This window comes from Rhinolophus ferrumequinum, chromosome 9, assembly GCF_004115265.2.
Source record: "Rhinolophus ferrumequinum isolate MPI-CBG mRhiFer1 chromosome 9, mRhiFer1_v1.p, whole genome shotgun sequence".
Taxonomy (NCBI): Eukaryota; Metazoa; Chordata; class Mammalia; order Chiroptera; family Rhinolophidae; genus Rhinolophus; species Rhinolophus ferrumequinum.
In genome coordinates, this window is record NC_046292.1 from 48415588 (window position 1) to 48440416 (window position 24829).

Genomic DNA, 24829 nt, shown 5'->3' on the forward strand with positions numbered 1-24829 from the left:
CACCACTCAGGAAAAACAATAAAACTGTTGGTACATGTGACAACATTGATTAGTCTCAAAAGCATTATGCTGAATGAAAGAAGCCATCCATGAAAGACTACATGCTATATTATTTTATTCATATTAAATTCTAGAAAAGGAAAAATTATGGTGACAAGGAGCAGATCGATGGGTACCAGGAGTTAGTTGTGGGAGAAGAGATTTATTAAAGATGGGCAAGAAAGAACTTTTTTGGGGTCATAGAAATATTGTGTATTGTGGTGATGTTACATTAGTCAACTGAAAGTTGGTGAATTTTAATACAGTATATTGTTTTGATTTCAAGAATGCTGATTTTTAAAATGGTACTTGAACAGCTGGATACATATCAGGACATGGCCGTTGGCCCTGTCTCTCACCACACGCAAACATTAATTTCATATGGATCATAGTAGTTAACACAAAGGATAAGATTGTAAAACTTCTAGTAGAAGAACAACTAGGAAAAGTTCTTTGTGCCCTTTGGATAGGCAAAGATTTTAGAATCTAAAATACATAAATACATGTAAAAAAATGTTGAAAATTTGACTTTACCAATATTAAAAATTTCTCACTAAAAACCACTTTTAGTAAACTGGATTGTCAAGCCACAGACTGGAGGAAATATATCTAGCAAAGAACTTGTGTCAACATTAAGGAACACCTACAAAATTAACAATTAAAATACGAATACAAACAACTTGATTAAAAGTGGTCAATGTAGTTGACCAGATGCTTCGTAAAAGATGGTACACCGCAAGGCCAATAGCACATGACAAGCTATTCAACATTACTATTATCAGAAAAATGCAAATTAAAACTATAATTTGATATCATTTCTGACCTTGTAAAATGTCTAAATTAAAAAAACAACAACAAAAAACTGACACTACCAAACGCTGGTGAGAATTTGCAACTACTAGAATTCTCATATATTGCAGTTGGCATATAAAATATTAAAATCACTGTGGAAAACTGTTTGCCAATTTCTTTTAAATTTAAACATACTCTGTGACTATATTCACGAATTTACTCTTAAGTAATTCCTAAGAGAAATAGACATATATGAACACTCAAAATCTTGTACAACACATACTTAGCAGTTATAGGCATAATACCCCAAATGTTAACAACTTTATTCTCTATTAGTAGGAGAAAGGATAAACAAATTATGATACATTTATAAAATGGAATACTTCTCAGCAATATATATAAAAAAAGAAGGAAGTGATAGATGTGACAAAACACATGGAACTCAGTGACATTAAGCTGCACAAAATGAACTGGACACAAGAGAACCTACCATATGACTGCATATATATGAAGTTCATAAATACATGTAGTGATAGAAATGCTTGTGTACAAAATTGTTAGTGTCTTAGTTTCTTTACTGGAATCTGAAAGGACTCTTTTTTCAGTTTTGAATTTTCAGCTTTACTAAGATATCATTGTTAGGTGCCACTTTTCTGGATTATACGATGTCTTTTCTTTCTTCTTCAATGTTCTTTTATTTCTGGAAAATTAAATTATATCTTTAGATATTTGCCTTATATATTAATGCCTTTTTCGTTGTTTTGGTTCCTTTTTCAGGGATCCTAATTATGTGTTGCCTTTTTTCCTTATCGCTATTTCTCCAATTCTTTAAAACTCTTTGATCATTTCTAATTTACTTTGCTTGTTTTATGTAAGTCTGTCCCCTAATGTTTCTAGCATTGTCAGTTCTCTCTTTTGTTGCTTCCAATTTGGCCTTTAATTCTGGGTTGATTTTACTATGTGCTCTTACTTCTTTACTAAGCTCTGCCAATTCATATATTCATGTTTTAGCTTCTTTTGTTGTTTTACAATAGTCATTCATTTGAGAGTTATTTATTGAGTGTCCACTACCATGTGTTAAGTACTGTTCTTGCAGTTGTGTCCCTTCTATGGTCTTATTTTACAAAGACTCTCTCTCTCTCTCTCTCTCTCTCTCACTCTCTCTGTTTCTCTTTCTCTCTCTCTCTCTCTCTCTCTCTCTCTCTCTCTTTCTCTCTCTCTCTCTCTCTCTCTCTCTCTCTCTCTCTCTCTCTGTCTCTCTCTCTGTCTCTCTCTCTGTCTCTCTGTCTCTCTCTCTCTCTCTCTCTCTCACACACACACACACACACACACACACAATGTAATAGCAATGTGCTTGTTTAAAATTATCTGGTCTCTTGATATTTTTCTAGTTGTGTTATTTATCTTCTATTTATTTACCCCTCTTCCCTCCCTCCCTTCCTTATTGGCACAGATCTGTGGTCTTTTCTTTTTGATTCTCATACATCTTTGAGTGAAGTGAGAACTTCTCGGCCAGTTATTTGTTGGAGGTTTTTGTATGAAGGTGGAGTCGGTCAGGACTTTGTTCCAGGGATAAAATAAATTCTCCTTTTGTCATTGGGTTGGGTGTATGAATGATTGATTTTAAACTGTATTTCTTCTCCGCTAACCTAAATTGGCTCTGCAGTGTTGTTTTTATTTTGAATCCCACATGGGGATACGTTCCAACCTTTTTAGTACTTAGGGCCTCTAAAGATGGTGATTTCATCCTGTAGCCCCCTCAAAGCAAGCTTCCTTCTCTGTCACTTTCTGGAGGCTCTTGTTTTCAAAGCTGGCTAACGACCATCTAATTTCTCTGTTTTATAATCCCTTTTCAGTCATTGTCTTGCGTGACCTTCTGTATCATAAGACCATGTGTATTGTGCCTCCTCCTTAAAGCTTCTTCCACCCTTGATTTCTGTCACTATTTACTGTCTCCTTATTTTCTTTTTCTTCTTCTTCTTCTTCTTTTTTTTTTGATAAAGGCTTTTGGTCTTCTTACAATCCTTTCAAAATCCTACTGCCTTCAAATTTCTTGTTGCCACACGAATACATTTCCTATAGTGCAGAGCTAAACATTTTGATCTCCTGCTTCTAGTTCTTCAAAAACTCCTTCTACCTCCATTATATATGAAATAAAGTCCATATCATTAAGCATTACATTGCAATGTCAACATGCTCTGTCTCCTACACATCTTTCTAATTGTGTTTTCCACTACTGTACGTCCTTCAGAGTCATACAAACTAGATATAATTCACCAAACATAATGTTGAATATCTATCTCTGTGATGTTTCTTCCAACTGGATTATTTTTCCAGCTATTTTTCTCTGGTGAGTTTACCTTCGAAACCATGCTCTGGTGTAAATCTATGACCCTCATATTCATGCTCCTCAATCCCTTTGATGTGTTTCTTCTCTACATAACGAATGATACTCATTACAGAGTATTCAACATTGAGTGTCCTAGACTGAGCTCTTTGGCAGGCAAACTGGGGTTTTCTGTTGTTAGCAGTGCCTGTCAAAGAGATCTACACTATTTATTTCTTTAAATAAATGAATGAATGTCTTTTAACATTTAGGCTTGAGGCCATTGCCGCATTCTCTGTCAAGTGCTTAAAAAATATGACCAGATGATAATGAAACAGGAGAACTAACAGAAAATGTGGACTATGAAGGTAATTTTCTCTCTATCCAGGATGACTTAATATAGTCTTAGATTTATTATGCTTACCAAATGATAATAGTAGTTGTTTCATTATATCTAGGCAAAGATAAACAAAGAAAAATAAAAATACTACCTCACATCATCTAAGAAGTGAATAGGAAGAACTGTGTAACCTTTGCATTCTGTGTTTGAAGTCTGTTAGTAATTTTACAAAAAATTTGATCTGCATTCTCTCTCTCTCTCTCTCTCTCTCTCTCTATATATATATATATATATATATATATATATATATATATATATATATATATATAACTTCTATAACACAGGCAGTAGGAAAAATATTAAAATATTAAACTGTTTGATCTAGATTGGCTGTCATTATGGCAATGATCTATCTGTAGTGACAGTCTATAAAGTAGAGGTGAGGCCAAAAGACTTTTTGTGATTCTGATGATGTTATTTAGCTATATGATAAAACAGAGAAATAGATATTGCTTCTTTTTCATTAACTACTAAGGGAGAGTGTTCTATATTATATTCACGGCTGGATAATAATTTATCAGTGTTTGCTATTTCCTATAATCATCATGAATGGATTACAGTCTAAGCAATTTGAGATTAATGTCATTTCAGACATTATATCTTTGTCTCATGATTGTAATATTTACCTTGACAAATTCATCTTGACCTCCTGTCCAGATCCCTGCAGACTCTTTTTCCAGGGAAGCAGTTGTTATGTTCTCTTGGTAAATAAGAAAATTCAGGCATAAATAGCTCTAAAGGAGAGTTATATAAGGTCGTCTTATTTCAGTTCTGTTTTTCTAAAAGGAAGGAGATTAAAAGGGCATCTTTGTGGTGAGCTGAAGCGATAAAGCTTAACTGAAATGTTTTGATGGGATTGTGATTAGCAAACCATTTAATGAGGACTGTTCCACACATACAAGACCCTGTCAGGCACTACTCAATATTTTATTCAGTTCTCACAGTAACCCTGTGAGATAGGAGGCACTGTGCCTGTTTTTATAAATAAGAACAAGAGTCTCAGAGAGGTCAAGTAAATTGCTAAACGCACCACAAATAGTATGCAACAGAGTTGGAATCTCAACATTGAGTTTTCTGAATCCAATTTCCGAGAGCTTTCCTTTATGTAACTGGTTTGCATTAAATATAGTTTATACTGGAGAAACTGCAAATGCCTGTCACTAATACCAGAACTATTACTGCTTCCTTCATCCTAAAAGCATGCAATATTTTAACATCTTAAAAATATTGATTATATATGCTTGCAACCGTAGCAGGAATATATACAACAAATAATTATTTTTCACCAAGAGAAACACAAGACTAGGAGGAGGATCAAATGACTTATTACAGATTCTATGGTCACTAATTTGTCTCTTATTAGTAGCTAAAGATCAGAGAGAGGAAGTCTTGTTTTGTTTGGAAATTAACTACTCTCCTTCATCTTGTTGATAAAATTTTACTTATCCTACAAGAGCACGTTTCCGATGCACTTTCTCTGAATCCTTTCCTGGTCTTCCTATGCACAGTTATGTACACATTTCCTGTATGTTACTGCTACACCTTGCAAGAGCCTCTATAATGTAATTTGTTGTATCAAGGGTCAATTCCTATTCTACGAGTCTACTTAGACTATCGCATCCTTGAGGATAGAAGTCATGTTTTTTCACCTATGTATTTTTGGTGCCTATTCAGCACGTGACCCTCAGTAGCGCTCAGTAAATGGTTGTTATACACATGAATGCACGAATGCATGAATGAATGCCTGAGTACATGAGTATATGAATTCATAAGTGAGTTGCTTGGTGTGGAAGTCTTTTTTTACGTGTGTTTTAGCATGCTCTCTAATTTATAAATAAGCATATACTAAAAGCAAAGCAAAACAAAACAAAACCCTTTCATTTATGGGCAAATATAGGCACTGAAGTGGAGCAAACTGGGGACCAAATAAAGGTTCCTGGACTCTTAGTCCTAATTATGCCTTTCATTAGGTGAATGCCACGTCAACTTTTTCAGGGCTCTTTATGACATCTGTAGATTGAGGAATCACATATGGTAAAAGTTGGTATTTAAGTTGGTGCCTGAATAAATAAAGTTTGAAAAACACTGCTTTATGGCAGTTTATGGGGTATTATAGGCAGTACTACAGTGGTTCTCAAGCATTTCATTTTTAAGGGGTGGAACCGCTTGTTAAATAAAATCTTACTGCTTCAGAATGTAAAATAGATAAAAATTAAGATTTTTATGGCTCCCAAGCCTCTTTGTCCTTTAAGATCTGCTCCTTTCGTTCTCTCATCCCTTACATAGAAAATGTATCAGGTGCTTTTCAAATTCATGTATGAGTCCATTCTTAAGGCGAGGTCTAATTTTGTATCTTTAAAAATAAGCAAGGAAATTACAGTTTCTGCATGTAAAGACTAATCAAAAATGTTGCCCTATGTTCCATTATGCCCTATCGAAACAATATTACACATCATTACCACATTAGTTTCATCCTTATGCTTTTGAGATTTCTTTCTTTTTCTTCTCTTTCTTTTTCTTTTTGTTTTCTTTTAAAAAAAATTTCCACCTAGATGAAGATCCCCAAACTTCTAGTAGGGCTGGGACAAACTGACCCAAAGTTGTATGTCTGCTTCTCAATAGACAATAATCATTGGCAGAATTAATATCTAATTCACTTAAACCAGTAAATATCATGTCATTAGTTCGTTTGAGGTCCTGGGAAGATTCCTCACATTTTTAGGATCTTCATCATAGGAAGTCTGTAATGATGTGGTATTTGTATTTCTGAGAAAGGAGCACATGGAAATTTTGCGTTCTTACTTGCTTAAAACAATAACGAGCTAGTCTACTTTGTTATTTCACTCTTCTGAAGAAAGGAAAATTTTTAAGTTGATGAGTGCCTGGGGTCTTTAATCCTAAAAAGGAGACTTTGACCAAAGTCTTACGTGTCTCCCACATGTCCCATGAAACATGTTTAAAAAACATTATACGAGTGACAATTTAAAAAATCCTAGGAACACAGCACTTGTGAATGAATATCAAGAGTCTTCTGTATTGACTTAAAATAATTTTAGATATTGTAGCAAAGACTTAATTTAGAAGAAGAAAATACTTGTCAGTTTTTGCTCAAGCATAAGAGAAGGCAGAGGCAAATTATGCCTTTTTAGCTATGGTTTAGAGTTATGGTTTTATACACATAATCTAATTTTCCCGATTTAATTTAATTCTATATGAGATTACATAAAAGAGTAGCTTTTTATAGATTCCATATGTTCTGCAAACTACAGAATCTTATCTCCTTTTTGTTTCATTACTTTAAAAAAAAAACCCAAAAAACAATGGTTCCTTTCTTGTCCTGAAGTCCCACTTTTATTCCCAACTTTCCTCTGTTCCTTGGCCCTGACCCATTCTCACTTGCTGCTTATTCCCAGATAAATAATGCTCATTTGCTGCTTCCAAGAGACAATGGAGGATAATAGTTAATTACATGAGGTCTGCAGGCACAGTGCCCGGGTGAATCCTGTCTCTCTTCTTTCCTAGATGAGTGAACTTGGATGAGTTATTTACCCTTTCTATGCTTCAAAATTATCTCCTGTAAAATGGAGACAAGCATAATTGTGAGGATTACATGAGACTATATAGGGACTATAGAATAGTGTCTACCACAAAGCAATTATATCCCTTTACAGGAGTAAGACTATGTAATGGCTGTATGGGATGTCAGAGGGGTAGTGGATGGGGGGAGGGGGTTGTCACTGTGTGAAGGATATAAATGATAAATGTCTAAGTATTACATTGTTTTGTGCACCTGAAATTAATAAAAAAATGTTTTAAAAAAAGAGTAAGACTATGTATTCTGTCAATATTGGTTATTTGTGAGCTGATATTTGTAGTTTACCAGACATTCCGGTTCTATCTCTTTCCCCCACCTGTCTGCTGTCTTTGGATTCTCACACTTTTGGTACATCCAGGGAGAGGCATAGAGCATATCCATTGTATTCATTCAAACATTTTTCAGTAAATATCATTTGGCACAGAGAATAAAATGTCTAACAATATTCACTATGAGCTTCTGAGAGGTTCAAAACTATGCATTCTTCCAAATAAATATAGAGTTATGATGAATACTCTGAATAAGAATAAAAGTAATGATGTGATAAGACCTTGTAACAATTAGGGTAAGTCAGTAAAGGCTTTTCTGAAGAAATGATGTGCAAGCTGAAGGCTGAGGAATGATTTAGCTAGGCAAAACTGAGAAAGTATTACAGTGTAAGAAAAATCCTGAGGCAAGGATGGCCTTTGGATAGACTCTAAATGCAGTTTGGCTAAAGAAAAGTGAGCTAAAGGGGATGGTGATGAGGGAAGGCCAGGGGAAGCCCACATAGGAATGGAGAATGAAAGGCAAGCAAGGACAGATCTGTAGGGACGTGCGTGTCACATGCAGGGGTTGAGCTTATCCTAAGTGTAACAGGAAGCCATGAAAAAGATAAAGCAGGGAAGGAATAGAAGGAATTTGGCATTTTGAAAAAGATCGCTCTGGAGAATAGACAGGGGAAGCACAACGGCTTCTTTCTTTGTTCCTTAGTTACAGGACCCGTAAAAGGACTGGGATTTCCTTTGTGAAACTTTTCTTGGTAATTTTCATCTGTAGAGGTGGCCTTCCCTTATTTACTCACCTAATGAACCCATTGTCTATTCCTGTCATAGCACTTCATACACTGCACTGTGAGTCTGACACATGCCAAGGGGACATTTAGTATTTTAGAATGAATAATCATTGACCATCCCTCCGAAGACTAGACAGTGGGCATTTTAAGGTCAAGGATTATGTCGTATTTATCTTGTATTACCCATAGCATCTAGCAAGTCTCTGTCACACATGGGTTCTCAATGGGTTCCGTTGCTATTATTGAGGAACTAAAGGAAAAGAAGTGGTTAATAGTCATGATGGATGGAAAGGGGGGTTTGGATCATGTATGCAATTTAATTTTTTATACTCTCCTTGAAAGTTGGTAATATTAATTGAGATCTTAGAACACTTTTAATAGGTTTGTGAAATTTACTAATAGCTTTGAGGGTGGAATTAGAATACCCCATTTGTGACCTTAGAGCCATGTTAGAAAAATGAGCAGGTATCTATCAAATGCTTACGTGAATTGAATATTCTTCATGCATACTGGCCCTTTGCATTTGTTTGTAGACCTTCTGTGGTTCATTTCAGGACATAGTAAAACTTCCCTAATCCTTTCTAAATCTTCCTTAATTACATCATCACTTTGATACAATGAAAACTCAGAGATGAAAACCCTCAGATGCTGAGAGAGTTTACAATATCAAATTGTCCATTGATTGGAATATAGGGCTTGAATATGCCATTTGAATACAGGGCCTCTTTGTTCTTTCCCGGTTATTTAAAATGGCATTAAAATGACTGAAAAACAAAACAATTTATATGCCACCTTGTGGTATTTTAAATTATAAAAGATTAATCAGTGGACTTATTTCAGAGTAAGAAAAATAGTTCAATTCTGTAAAACTTTGCAATTTAGACAGTGTTTACTGGAGAGAAACTCACTTATAAACCCATTAGCATTATTTATACAAGTAGAAGCATGGGAATAGTTTGTCACTTTCTCTCTGTTGTCAGAAATTAACATTCATCCAAACAAATTGTATACTAGGATTTTTTTCTTTCTTGTCAACATGTGAATTGATTTCAAGTTTGCATCCTATTAGTAATTTAGACAGGACACATTTTACAGTAGAAATTGGTTTTAAGTTGTTGTTCAGGAGACACATTTTAGTCAGAGCAGCATTTAGCTTAGCTACTTTGCAGTCTGATGACTATTAAAAGAATGCCATTATCTCTTTGTTATTTGTCATTCTCTCAGGCTAAGCTAATAGTTTAAATTCATATTAATTCTTAATACTTTTCAATTTTTATCTCAAAAATCCTTGATTTTATTGCCTAATTAAACAAACTGATTTTCTCTCCCAGGTATGCTTACATCTAAATGTTAGGTACTCATAGTCTTAAGAAATTTTACATAGAAAATGTTTTTTTCATATTATATACACATTTTTTCTTAAATTTGTTTGCTCTCCATTATTTACATCCCACTACGACAATTTGCAGAGTCTCTTCTCTGCAAAACTCTTCTAGTTCTCAACGGTTGAATCCAAAAAGAGCTGTAATTTAGTGTAGTAGTCCTGAGTTTCTGAAAGTGTGATGTGACCAGGCGATACAAACTCACTGGAAGAATATTATATTTTATGTATTGAAGTCTAGACATGTTTATCCACTTGTTGAGTCTAGAGAATTGGTTTTTATAGTTTGTGTTTACTTCTGTGAGTTTCCTGGAATTTCATTAGATTCACAAAGTTTCTGAATAATTATAATCGAACTCCTTTCCAACCCCCTTGACAACTGAGGACACCGAAAGCCCAGAGCTAGGTGGATAGTTATAGCTGGGCAATTGTGGGCCTGTGAATGAGGACAGGAATTCAGACTTCTCTTTGTTCAACATTTCTTCCCGCAATTCATACTACGTTAGATATTCGCCCATACCAGAAGACCCTCCTTTTCTCGAATTAGACTTTATGCTAGTTATTTTATAAAGTTAAGACCCATTAGTCTAGTGTAGAGGTTCTTGGACATTTGAGGTTTATGAATGAGTGAACTTTCTAAAGGGTTAGAGGACTGACATGAAGTTGCCATGTTTAATTTTTCTCAGTTGCCGCCATTAAGAAACAAAATAAATATTCATGTCGCATTATGTTATCATCATTTTATAAATGGACGTTTTAACATCTGAAAGGATGACGAGTAGGACTGTTTCTGTTAAGCAAGAAATGGAGACAGTCACCCAAAGCCGAGAACTAAGAACCATAAAAAATAGCCCACGTTCTCAAAGGAAAGCAGAGCACAAAAGTGTTGCTCAGGCAACTCCCTCTGACAGGAAGCCAGAGGGGCTCTGATATTACCCAGCACTCCAGCAACTTCCCTGTCCTCATATAAACTGACTGGGTGAGGGGAGGATGGAATGTGAAGAGATGTTGGAAAAGTGAATTACTGGTCTATTCAAGATGAAGAACCACTTCTAGAGATGGGGGAGGGGTGCCTTCAATAAAAGAAAGTTAGCCTCTGTATCCCTTAGGTTCTAGTTGGGAAAACAAAAGGGGTTTAATACAAGGAACTGATTATATATGTATTGAACGGTGAAAGTGAAAAGGGGCCAACCAGGTAACCCAAAGATTAGTGAGGCAGCTACCATTCCTAGTACTGAGGGAAGAAAGGGGATGGTGGCGTTATGAAATGCTAGGGGTGCAAAAGAGGGGTCACCACCCTAGGAGCTGGAACCACCAAGGGGTCACTGTGTGCAGCTAGTGAGCAGGTGTCTGATGAGGATATCATGTGGCTGGTTCTGGGTCTGCCAGGAAGGAGTGCCAAATTTGTTTATACTCCTGAATGGAGGAACAGAGTCTCTTCTCTGCAAAACTCTTCTAGTTTCCTACAATGATTCCCATTGTCAGCACCTACAGGAAGCCAGTTTGGAAGATAACCTGTGAAATGTAATTTGCAATGTCTCAGTTCCCGCATCACAGAGCAGAGTTTAGAATGGTTGGCTTGGGTCTGAAAGACATTGATAAAAAACTGGCACCATATCTCATTTCTCCACTGATGACTTATGCAGAAGACTTTCTCATCTGCTCTTTGTACCTTCTTGAGCAAGGGACAAAGAGAAATGGAGAGAGCAGGACAGAGAGAAGAGATAGCAGCACAGCAGTGTACATCTTCACCACTTGGTGTGATGAGGATTGCTTGAGCTTATTCTGGATCTAATGTATTGGGGCTTGAGCCATTTTGTCATGTCTTGAATTTCATTCAAGAAAGTAGACTATCGCTCAAGGAGACCCTATCAACAAGAATTTCAATGTGTACCAATGGGGATGAGAGCTGAGGAAACTAGAAAAGTTATTATTTTTTTCCCAATGGGAAAGCTTCACTTACCCCTAATAAGAGAGCCAGCATTTGGATGCTGGCCTTAGAGAGGGCATCAATACACCATCTCTTTTCACCAGAGAAGTGGTGACATTCCGCAGAGGACTGCTTTTAAATGCCCAGTTAAGCAGAAAGGTTTTGGCTGCTCTTCCACTATGCTGCAATATGGAAAGAGCTAGAATCTGCAGAGGAAAGGAGGAGGAGGAAGAAAAAGCAGACCATTCCCTCTTCCCACTCCAAGTTCTACATGCTAAGTAGGGAGTGGCCTCACATGGTCTTGTCACTGAGCTGGGTAAAGGGGAGGAGATGTGATTTAAAACTATAAATGGGAGTTACGGGCTCAATGTGAACTGTTGTGACAGAAGAAGAAATAGATATGATAGTGCAGCTGGAAAGTACTTCACTGGAGAAAAATTAAAACCAGTACATATCTGGGCCCCACTGACTACAGAACGTTCAATAAATCAATCACACACACACACACACACACACACACACACACACACACACACACACACAAAACGAAACTGTTTTGAACATCACCTCAGAATAAAGGGCAATCTTTAAATTTGGAGGACAAAGTAGCTTTCTTAAAAACTCAAAATGTTGCCCTTACTTTTCTCATTTCTTCAAGGTTTGGTCTAGCATGTATCCATAAAGTAAGATTTTTAAAATGGTGATTACTATTTGTTGAAATTTCTATCACTAGTACTGATAACTGTCACCTGTGGAAAGAGAAAAATATCCACACAGTCGCTATAGCATCCAGGGCCCTTTCCCTTGTTTTAGCTTTTAAATCTTTGTAGAGAAAGGAGAAAGTGGAAAAGGCAAGGTTATATGAGGAATACTGTAGTCTTTGAACATAACAGAATGTTTTGAAAGATTAATATAACTTTAAAAGCACCTTTTTAGTGGAGAAATGTAAAACCACAGGAAAACTATTGAAACATGCCAGAAATGGAATTTATAGTTGTCATACTTACTCATCACCTTAGAAATTCTTAGAAATACTTTGCTTTAATGAAGCACATGGTGTTCTATTTATTGAGAAGCAAATTTTGCTAATAGAAGAATATTCTCAAACTAAGAGAACCTGACTTTTTGTCTCGTCTATGTTTGCCTTAAACTTGAGGCACTTAAGAACTTCCATATCTCTTAAAAATTACCCCTGCTGGTCCTTACACAATTGGAGAGCATGGTTCTAGAAAACTGATTGACTTAACTTGTATTTGTAACATCAGAAAATGAAGTAAAATTCACTTCATTCATTTCTACCTTGAAAAGATGTAAGACCCAATCAGCTGTGAGACTTTGGGCATATTTCAGTGATAACTTAAGAGGCTTGTTTTTAGAACCAGAATGTTCTAGTCTGTGACTTTGGGAATATTTCTTTACTGTTCTAAGACTTGATTTTCTTACCTGTCATCATTATTGTGTCTACCTTATTTGGTTGGCTGCTTTTGTGACATATATTTGAAATCATGTATGTATAGTGCTTAAAGTGGCATAAGGTAAATTCTCAACCTATGCTAGCCTAAATAAAAGGCAAGTGACACTAACAATCAGCAATAATAGGCATGTATAATCCCTATTCTTCCCTATTATACATATCATAACAATGTAATATTATAATGTATGATATATTACATTATATTGTATACTATTATATTATGATATTATAGTATAATATTATTACAATAATATTATTACAAAATACAGTATTAAATATATTATAACATTTCTCAGAATTCCAAAACAGAATCACCATGGCACCCAGAGTGATGGCATAAAGTTATTTCAGCCTCACAAAAGCAACTTGAGATAATGCCTGCCGATATTCTTTCTGAAAAGCCATAAAACCATTCTAGAACTCCAACTAGATTTTACTCATTCATTCTTTGAAAGATTATTTGACCTTGCTTGGTGTCAGTCACTGTGCTAGGCACTGAGGGAAGATATTTTAAAATTGCCCTCTGGCTTCGTAATTTTTTCCGAACAAATCTGTTATCAATCAGGCTCCTGGCAGGAAACGGATTGCACTCTCAAAGGGGAGTGAAAGAGAGTTTAATGGAGGTACTATTTACAAAAGGTGTGGGTTGGGTTGAGGATAAGCTGAAAGGGATGCTGAAGCACCATGAGGTTAGCAAAAGTGGAAAGCTCTTTCAGCCCTGTATCTAAGGCTCAAGTGGAGACAGCAGATAATGGAAGCCGGGAAACTTGTGACCTTAGAAGAGGGGTGCCCGCAGAGCAGTAACCTAGAGTCGAGGACTTTAGCCACTGTCACACCATGGCTAACAAAGAGCCACTTTCTTCTTGTCCCATTAGCTGAACACACTCAGGAGCCAGAGGGTTAGAAAGCCATGGACACAGTCCCTGGGATCCAGCTTCCCAAGACACTTCCCAAGGAGAAGGTGGTTCTTGAGGGGCAAACAGGGGATATCCAGAAAATTCTCTCTTTCTCTCTCTCTCTCTCTCTCTCTCTCTCTCTCTCTCTCTCTCTCGCACTCTCTCTCTCTCTCTCTCATATAACAGATGTTGGGTTTTATTTCTGAATATAAAATAATATATTTTTAAATGTAGAACATTTGGAAAACCGCCTTGTTACTTGAGTTCCTGTTTTTCCTAGTCAGGGCACGCTCCCAGTTGAAGGCACATGAATTTACTCAGTAAGCCCTCACACTCAAGATGTCATAAAACATAAACTTATTTCCATGGCTAAGACCTCACAAAAATACTCTTGCTTGACAAAAGATGTACTGATGTTACTCTGGAACATGTTTGTCTTTCTGCCTGTCATAAATTTCCTTAGCATGGCATCTTCCTACATGTATCATACCCCTAGTATATTAAGTTTCTTTCCATATTGTTGCACACCATGTTGTTCTCTATTATCTCCACCAAACAAATTCTACTAATTATTTAAGACTAGTAAGAAACCTAATTTCTTTTCCAAAGCCTTCCCTGAAACCCTATAGCAACTATTTCTGTATCTCATAGAAGAGATTTATTCACACATAGGATTTTAGCACTTAATTATATTCTTTGTTTCACTCATTTTACAAATATGTTTGAGCACCTACTATGTGTCAGAGTACATATTTAATATACGTAAACTTTTCTTTTCAAACTAAGCCTAAAATCCGTGAGGGTTGGATTTGCATTGAGCTTCATTTGTATCCCATCATGCCAAGTCTAAGAAGATAGACTTAAGGTCTTATTTTTCATTTCTATTGGGCAAACTTAATCATTGTTCTTCTGTGATGAAGATAGCCTAGAGATTTCTATTCCAGGTGTATTGTTTAATCCTATGTTTAAGCTCATTTCCTGCCAAGCAAAATGGATGTCAGAAAAAATTAAATTTTGCTTCATAGAGTTTTTCTACTAATTTAGTATGTGAAACCATTTGTTAGAGGTCACTTTGGTTTCCTTTTCTTCACAGAACCATACCCTACTAATTATGCTTCTTTGAAACTGACTGTAAACAACGTTTGCATTTGATAGTCTTGATGCTAAACTTACCAGTAAAATGTGTTTTGTTTTGCATCATGATATGATATAATGCTGCATGTATTTTATTCACTGTGTGAATTCAGCTGACATTCTCTTAATACATATTCAAGAGACCACATATTTTATCAATTAGCTATGGCCTAGGACTTAGCCTGTTACCTTTCCTTAGTTTCTTCATTCAAGATAAGTAGATATCACTTACCTAACAAAAAGATGACCCCCAAAATATATGACACACTAAGTTTTGTGGAAATGAAATAATTTAAAAATAAGAAAATTCTCATGTAATTTGTGGGTATATATATATATATATATATATATATATATATATATATTATTTTTTCTTTTTTCCTATATCTATATAATATTTTTTGGCTCATAGTACATCACAAAAAAATCGGAAATATGGAAAAGAAAGAAGAACCTCCTATAACTCTTATATAATGTCCACTGTTATTATTTTACTCATTTTATGCAGCTTCTTTAATACTTTCCATGCTTGTATTTTTACAGAATTGTAATTGTTGGGTATGTCTAATTCTATGTCCTGAATGTAAAACTTAAATTTTGAATCTTTCTTTTTTAACTTAGGAGTATAAACTTTCTTCAGGCTTCACCTTATTGAGGCACTAAGATTGACTGCAACTCTGTGAAAAAATAATCTCTGTTATTTGTCTACTTTTGTTAGGTTTCAAGCAGACTTTGAGTAAAAGCTCTAGGATTCTTCCTGTTCCTTGAGGTATGCTGAGGAAATTTGTATTCTTGGCCTGTGGAATCAAACCCTGAAAAGCCTGTAGGGTTCTCTCCCTAGAACACTAATAAAGGCAAACTTTCCCCCTCCCCCCACTCTCTCATCTGTCAGTTTTGCTGCCAACTCCTGCATAATATAGTCAAATTATGTGTTAGAAATTCAACCCTGGTTTCCTGGGTGATGGTACAATGCCACTACTTGCTATTCCTAGTCACATAGCTACAATTGCATCACACTCCTAATCTCTATATATCTTCATGTTCGAGAAGCAGACTTTTCAAATCCGGCATGTATTGAGAGTTCGAATGTACAGAGCAAGAAAACCTAGGTGCTTCTTGAGCCCAGCAACAATGCAGGATGGTTTTTATACCAAGATATGGAGAAACCACCATATGGACTAACACTTCTTAGATTTGATGACTTCTACAGTGTATGTTTTCCACTTCAGTTCTGCAAACTCAGAATGCTTCATATTCTCTTGTAAACTATTATATGCGTGAACTTGAAATTTGGGCCTGTTTTAGTGGCCTGAGTTTTCATAAACCAGTGACTGGTTTTCCTTGGGAGCTTCTATAACCAGGATGCACACTTAAATTTTGGTAACGTCATTGATGTTGTTTCTGAAATGGCTGCCAATGACCTACACAAAACAAATGTCATGAACTGTCATGTCTCTACTTCCAAATGGCCAGGTTTGTATGTTGTATGTATGGCTTTTTCTGACTACTGGTGGCTGAAATTCTCTGTGATGAATACTTACCTGGGCACTTATACATGTGAAAGGTTTAAACTGACAGTAAAATTGAAATTAAGAGGTGTTTTTTAAAAATCGTGTGTATTTTTCGTATTGGTCTTTTGTATTGATTTATTTTACTATCTTTTCCTTTTTTGACAATAGTACCAAGGGATCATATTCCTTAAATTCTAAATCTGCTATGTGCTTAGCTGTGTTCCCTTGGCCAAATTATTTTTCTGATCCTCTGTTCTCTCATTAGAAAAGAAAAAAGATGAAAACAATCTCACAGACAGTAATGGGGATCAAATGAACTACTATATGGGAAAGTACTTTTTAAGTATAAAGCTCTTCACAAATACATATTATATTTATATTCTTAATGATCATTGATTATTTGGGAACCCAGTTGTTACAGCGTATTCTTCTTTTTGTCCTCCCATATAGCGTTATATTGATTTCTTGGACTTTTGTATTTTGTGAACCTCTTTTCTCACATGTCAGATTAATTGACTTGGTAAATTGTGATATTTACTTACACACGTACATTGTATACATTCAAATGTTAGTTTTGAGAATACAAATGAGCCACATATTTGTATTTAACTGAAGATACCCAACAGTTATCTTTTGTGCCTTTTTATCCCCCCTGTAGATCTTAAAAATTGTCAACAAAGCTACACTGAATAACAGTCATCCTAAGAGGGGATATTTTTCATCACTATAATGAAGAAAAGCAGGAGTGTGATGACAGTGACGGCTGATGACGTAAGTTCCAAAAGTCAGAGTTGCCGGATTCCACCCGCTTTTTCTCTGCTCAACAAAGAAGTCACTCCGTAATTCTATTCAAAGGGTGGACAAGGTAGTTTAACACCACTGCTTTGTCACTAGGTGTTTCTGTGTCCCAGACATTGCCAGCACCCGGACCCAGCAGCCTTCTGTGAGGTAGACTGCAGGAATGCCGCCCTCTCTGCAACTTGGAGATGAGCTCCGTTTCAGCTTTATGGTTTCATTCACAAAACCACCTATCTCTGGTGGAAGCCCACATCCTAACTCTCAGAAATTCCTCTGTCCACACGGCCTGCATTATCAGTTCCCTGATGACTTTCTGCCACATTTTCACCCAGGTCGAGCTAAACCTTGAGAGTTACCTCCTGGGGTAGGGTCTTTGACAGTTGCTCGTAAGAAGTTTGTGATGTACACACGTTCTAGGTCTTGGCTGCTCAAGTTTGGCCCTTAGAGCAGCAGCATTAGCATTCCCTGGGTGTTTATTAGAAATGCAGAGTCTCAGGCCACACCTCAGGTCTCCAGATCAGATTGTATATTTTCACAAGATCCCAGGGTGACTAGATATGTACATTATGTTTGAGAACCCCTGCTCCAGGTCATCTGAAGAATTCTGTAAACTCGCCGTCTTCAGAGCTTTGCATCTTGAACAGCTGAGATGAAGTATCTCCTTTATTTTCCATTAACCCGTCTCCCATCAGTGTGTCTTTAATTGTCCAGTCTTGACTCAGTTTCTGTTTGTAATTGAGCTAAAAATTATATGCCACTAATCAGATGTGCAGAAGGAGGGAGAGAGGAAAGTGAATTAATTTTCCTTGTTCTTTCTAATAGCTCATCTTGTTGTTAAGCTCCTATGTCACAGATGGGGGAGGCTCTGAGAGGAACTTGAACTTGCAAGTTGATGTCAAAATCGTGTCTTTTGGGTAAAGGCCCAGTCTTTCAGGATTTCTCCCAGTTCTTATGCCTTCCCTTTACTCACGTGGCACTGGGCAAAAGACAGACTTAACATGAATTAACATTGTAGTAACAGATGTGCGGGGTTGTCATTTTCCACTAGTGCTTCCTGTTGTCCGGTTGGGGAACAGCTCGTTTCCCGAGATCGTTGGTTGTCAAGTCTCTGCCCTTGCTCCAGCGCTGCTTAGGCATGTGATAGGCGTCCCAGGTGGCGACTGCTCTCAGCATGAGCAGTGCACTTCTCAGTTCACTTCCAGGTTGACCTTCTTCCCCACTGCCTGGGCTCTTCGCCTAACCTCTCAGTATGGGCTCCAGTTGTTTAAAACCCTCAGCTCTGCTTTCTGGGAGCCCTTCTCTTTGGGCTGTTCACCCCATGGACTCCTGGTTCCTTTGCCTCAGGCCGCAGAAGCCCTGTGGCAGGCACTTGAGGGCTAATTCTCAGCTCCCTTCTGTGTCCTGGGTGGCTTGTGGGAACTGGTAGGACCCACAGATGTAGACGGAGACAGGCATGCCACGCGTCTGTTGTCCTCAAAACACACTCCTTTGTCATTGCTCTTCCTACTGTTTTGTGTTGAATGGAACATCTCCTTGGTTCTCTGTTCTCATTACCCGAACAATATTTCCTTTCTTTATTTCCCCCTTTCCTGCTCCTTGACCACAAAGGAACTTCCCTTAATTCATATTCTAAGTTCTCAGAATATGAGAACAGATGGGAAAAGCTATGTTCAGACCTACATGCTCTCCTCAGGGAAACTTCTGGGATTTAGAAATCCTTTTCCTCTTTTTAAAAAAGCTTAGGATTATTTCTTAATACTGTTTGTAGACTGTGTGCTCCAAGATTCTATTTTTTGGAAGAATAAAACTAAGCAAAGCATTCTGTCCATAAAAGATGGACAACTATTATTTCTTTTTCATTGCATCCTTGTGGTTATAATTCAGATTCTCCCTGAGGCATGGTTGCCACAGTCAAAAGACGGGGAAGGTTGCATACAAGAATGTGCAAAAAAAGAATATCAACCCCACCAGAATGGATAATTATTACTGAGATTTGCACTGTCCATGTGGTAGCCACTATCCATGTGTGACTCTTAAGCACTAGTCTGAATGGACATGTGCTAGAAGCATAAAATAGATCTTGGATTTTGAATATATAGTAGTACAAATAGAAAAGAATGTACAACATTTCATTAATAACTTTTGATATAGATTAGATGACGAAATGATAATATTTTGGATATACTAGGCTAAGTAACATTTATTATAAAATTTATTATTAAAAGTAATTTTACCTGTTCCTAAAAAAGAACAAAAACAGGTAAAAAACTTTTTAAATGTGGCTATTAGAAAACTTAAAATTACATATTTGGCCTCCATTTGTGGCTTGCCCTTTATTTCTAGTAGGCAGTGATGATGTAGAACTTTTTGCTGTGCACCTCAACCTTTTGAGTACAGTGCAAAAGATCATACTAAATGTTACGCAGAGTATCTATTCCCTCACAAGAGCAACTTAGCAGACATTACATTTTATATACCACACTCTTGAAGTAAGTTTTTACCCTTAGGTCTGGAATATTTTATTATATTCTCATTTATTTCCACTCAGCAAATGTTTATTCAATGATTTAAATATTTACCTAATATTAATTTAGCATCTATTATGTGCCAAACACTGGTTAGGTTCTAGAATGAAATTGCATAGAGTCCTTGCTCCTTTGGAGCTTATATTCCAGAGGAGAAGGCAGAAATAAATAAGTGAATTATAAAACAATTCTAGCTATGATAAGAGCTATACGGAAAGATGAACTTGGTCAGGGACAAAGAATAATTGGATAGAGAGAAGAGAGTGTTTATGGGAGGATAAACAGATGACATACGGACAGAGAACATACAGATATCATGACATATGGACAGAGAAGACCAATGGGCAATGAGGGAGTGAACCCTGTGTAGATCTGGGGTAGGACATTTCTCATAAAGGGAACAGCATGTGCAACGGCCTTTACTGCGTGCAAGATACTATGTTTGGCTCTGTGGGAATACACAAATGAATAACCATGACGACTGCCTTCACATACTTGAAGCACACAAATAACTTTGTACAATGAATGACATTGGAATGATATGCATTCAATACTCTGCATTCGCGAACTAAGTTCCAGCAGTGAGGGGTAAATCGTTATTCAAGTGCTGAACATGAGCAACTAACTATGACTAAAGGGATTACAGAATTGTTTAGAGAGGGGGAATTGCTGATTTGGGAAGGAGTTGAAAAGGAGAAAATGAGTAGAGATACCAGGAAAGAAAGATGTGTTTAAGTGACAGACAGAGAAAGGGAGGGAGAGAGAGAGAGAGAGATTTTATATATATATAACTTATCTCCAGGAAAACTACTCTCATGATCGGTAGTAGTTGCCTATGATAAAACCACATTTTTCAAAGACAAAATTACTTTTATTATTGTCTCATAGAGTGCCATGTCATTTAGTCTTGATGAGGGCCCTAAGTGTCATTTGATGCTTCCCATAATTTCCAATTCTAGTTTCATAAGGTTTGAAAAACTCTGGCCTGTTATCTAAATTGAATGTGCACAGAAGCACACTAGAAGTCCCTGGAAATACCTAATCTCGTTTTCTCACCATGAGTTTAATCATAAGAATTCAAAAATTGGAACAAGCTCCAAAAATACCTGAAATGCACTCAACAAAAGGCAAAACAAAACAATAGCAAGAGCAACAAACCCTTGAGTGCTTAGGCAACAATATGCCTCATCCGGACCCTTCAGAAGTGGTCCTAACCTGGTTAGTTTTGATATGGGGATAGGACAAAGAGCTCCTTTGGTGTCTCCTTCCCTTCCTCCCTGCAATGTTTTCCTACTTAGGTTCAGGGTTTCACACTAGCTTTTCCCTTGTGATAACCGTTTGGAATTACATTGGCAAAAATATTGATTTTTAAATAAAGATGATCCAAGATTATGAGGATAATCCCAAACCGGGTTGTTTCCATTGTAACTATAAAGACATAAGTTGATTTTAGGGACAGTGATGCATTTTAAAATTTATGATTTCCAAAGGTAACATTCAAATTCATGTTCCCTTCCCAAAAATCTTTGTTTTGGTAAGTGGTGTAGAGATAGCTGTAGTCATACAGGTTATAATAGGAAAACAAGCTCAAGATCACAAAATCAGTAATTGAGAATTGACAGAATTAGAGTTTGCATTTGAGAATGTTAGTACTGTATAAATTATGAATATAAATTAGAGAGTTTGAGGTAATTATGAATAGCTCTACATGGGTTAATGAGTGTTTGTAAAACAATGTTCGTGCTTCCAATGTTTAACTTAATTTATAAAATGGTTTTCCTTTATGTGCTTTTGTGGCAATGCATTTTCACATTAACAGAGGTCTTTTGAAATAATTCCTTTAACTCTAAGAATGACTTCAAATCTGTAAATTTAAGCCGGTGAGTAAGTCAGTGTGGAAAATACTTTATGGTAGGTGTGACTCTTCAAATAACACATATCAAAAAAGTACCCATTTAGTTCATTAACTACTATCAAACCTAGTTGGTAATATTTCCTTTTTCTAAAAGAGAAAACATATCCAATAACTTTATTAGGAGACTATGGTGATTGGTGATTGAACTAAATAACATGATTATTTTTGTTCTCTGGTACAGTATTTCTTGTATAGTAGGTACAATATATACTCAAGACTTGCTTTCCAGATAATCAGCACTTTCTTTATGTGCATATTTGGAACTCGGCTGATTTATAGTTATGAGTTCTGAATTTTAGTTTATTCTTAAATCTCTTTAGGAAGACTTTATATATTCTCTCTCCTTAACTAGTCTGTAAGTTTTTTGAGAAACTTATATATAGTGAGCTTTCACCTCAGATTCTTACTTCTAACACACACACACACACACACACACACACACACACACACACACACACTGACTATAATAAGTACTAGGCGTACAGTGCATTTAATATAATGACAAGTTACTAAACAGTAAAACACTGGACATGTTCTAGAATATTTCAAACTCTGGGATATTCTAGGTTGGTTTTTCTTCCTCTTATCGAATAACAGAATCTCAAATAAATAGTATTCCAAAACCATAAGTCAAGTGCAAGAAAATATGATGATATCCCATTTTCAGGTAGTGAGAATAGGGTCCCTGAAAATTGTCAGATCTATTCATGTCCAGATTTCCATTATCAAAATGTCTTGCATGGATCAGATAAGTATAAATCATTAGAATATAAGTTTTAGGAGAATATTTACTATGTCCTTTTTTTTTCTGTTGTATCTTTCTTAAGTAGCACAATACAAAACTGTGATAGGAATACAACAAATATTTGTTGAATGAACACAGACCTTAAACTTGAGTTAATTACTCTTGTATGAACTGAGACAGGGGTGGGTGGAGGAGTGGGGGGCAGAGAATGTTTCTGTGTTCAAACCTCAGGAGGTCTAATTCCAGGTTGTCCTAGTTCTGTTCTGAAGCGCTAGTAGGAAGTACCGGTCTTTTCAGGTGAGAGAACTTGGCCTGACAGTAGGGCTTCCATTATTCCCTGTTAAGATAGAGTGGAGAGTGACAATTATTAATATATCTTTTAAACTCCAAGTTGCTATCAGTGGCCATTTGCAATGCTATAACATCTTCTGTCTTTGAGCTGATATGAATGGTACACCAGAGCAATTCATTTGGGACCCCCACTCCCAATAGTACCAGGAACTATAGTCACCAAGAGCTACAGACGAATGAATAACTCTTATCACTTGTTATAGTACAGTGCCTTTATCTTCTCACAAGTATTCCCTTCATGTCAGTCAGCATTTGAGCAAGTATTGAACATGGTTGTTCAGCTCAAGACTAGATAAATTATATTCTTCTTTTTCTGAGCTCTGATATAATTTGAATAATAAAAAGAAACAATAATAGTCATTCATAATTCCATAATTGTCAATATTTTGCTGTCCTACGATAAAAAATATTTTTACTTTAGAATTCTAAACAATAACTTTTATACTTTAGCCAGTATAGTTTGATCCCATGTTCCAGAATGGGATCATTGAGTTCCTAAATGTATTTTTAATTATGAGCTTTCATTTTAGAAAATAAAAAAAACCAAGGGAAAGAAAGAAAAGAGAAAAATTTTAAAAAGAGAAAGAAGACAAAAAGCTGTCCAATCCACATGTCATAAATGGTAAATATTATCTACGGTCCTAAAGATCACCAAGAATATGCAACTGATACATTTATTCTAAAAGATGAGAATTGACACGCCCCCACTCCCCCGTTCTTGTTTTCTCTTAAGCTTTGACATCAGTGTTAGATTCTAATTGTGAGCTAATGAATCAGGACTTCATGAGTGACAACTTGATTATTTAGATTCTTATTTTACTCTACTGTGCATCATTTTAAACAATTGAATTTTCTTTTTTTTTTCTCTCTGGTCCCTCCAGAATGTTAAAGATTATTTTGAATGTAGCTTGAGTAAATCGTACAGTTCTTCTAGTAACACACTTGGGATCGACCTCTGGCGAGGGAGAAGGTGTTGCTCGGGAAACTTACAGCTACCACCACTGTCCCAAAGACAGAGTGAAAGGGCCAGGACTCCCGAGGGCGATGGCATGTCCAGACCGACCACGCTACCTTTGACGACACTTCCAAGCATTGCTATTACAACTGTAAGCCAGGAGTGGTGAGTAGCCTCAAAATTAAATGTCCGTTCTAAGTTTTATTTTCCAATTACTCCAAATATAGTTCACTATTATTAAATGTTAGTTATCTGTGGGATAACTAAGGCTATCGATATTTGGCAATTTGTTTCCCTTTGGGTAGCAAGATGAAGCCTTTTAAACAGTGGAGAAATTTTCTACCTCTTTAGGTTGCAAGGAGCCTATCGAGGAAGAAATGAGATGCATTTTTATTAATGTCAAGGGAAAGCAAAATCACTGCCTGTGATCTGTTTTGTTTTTTAAAGAACTATTTAGTGAGAATCAATATGTTTTATAATAGTAAAGCAAAATCCTATGAGAGTACATAAAGGAGAAATATATGGGCATATATATACACACAGATATTCTTATTACTGTATTCTTCATATTATTCCTAACTTCTTTTTATTATAATCCCACTTTATTAATCTCAGTTTGTGATTATCTTTACAATAAAGCACTTCATTGTAAATCAAAAGAGGAATGAAAATTGTGCTATGAGAGATGCTTGGACTATTTTGCAGAGTCCATATTTGAGAAAAAGGCTATTTTAATCTAATGTTGAAAAATTAATCAAGTATACATAATCTTAATAGTGTCCTTAAAATTATGCCATGACTCTGCTTCAAATATGTGTTTTATCATATATTTAACAATTAGCATTTTTCTCTTTGTTTCTTTATCGTCTACATAATTTTCAAACATTTTCCAAGAATGGCCTGCTTACATGACATGGAGTATTATCATTAAAATGAAAAATATTTTCTCAATATTTTATATAATTTTAAATGATAATAACATGGTGCCTTTAAAATTATTTTTGTTCA

The 24829-nt window shown here is 36.1% G+C and overlaps 1 protein-coding gene across 4 annotated transcripts in view; it reads left to right on the plus strand.

Annotated features, from left to right (window-relative positions):
* Positions 1 to 24829, plus strand: part of PDE4B (phosphodiesterase 4B) — a 483376-nt gene that overhangs the window by 79374 nt on the left and 379173 nt on the right. For all 4 annotated transcript variants that reach the window (XM_033114619.1, XM_033114617.1, XM_033114616.1 and 1 more), the window contains exons 2-3: positions 17191 to 17303; positions 23748 to 23986. In XM_033114619.1, coding sequence (XP_032970510.1) covers positions 17262 to 17303; positions 23748 to 23986 — 281 coding nt within the window. In that variant the 5' untranslated portion in view covers positions 17191 to 17261. The remainder of the gene's footprint in view (positions 1 to 17190; positions 17304 to 23747; positions 23987 to 24829) is intronic.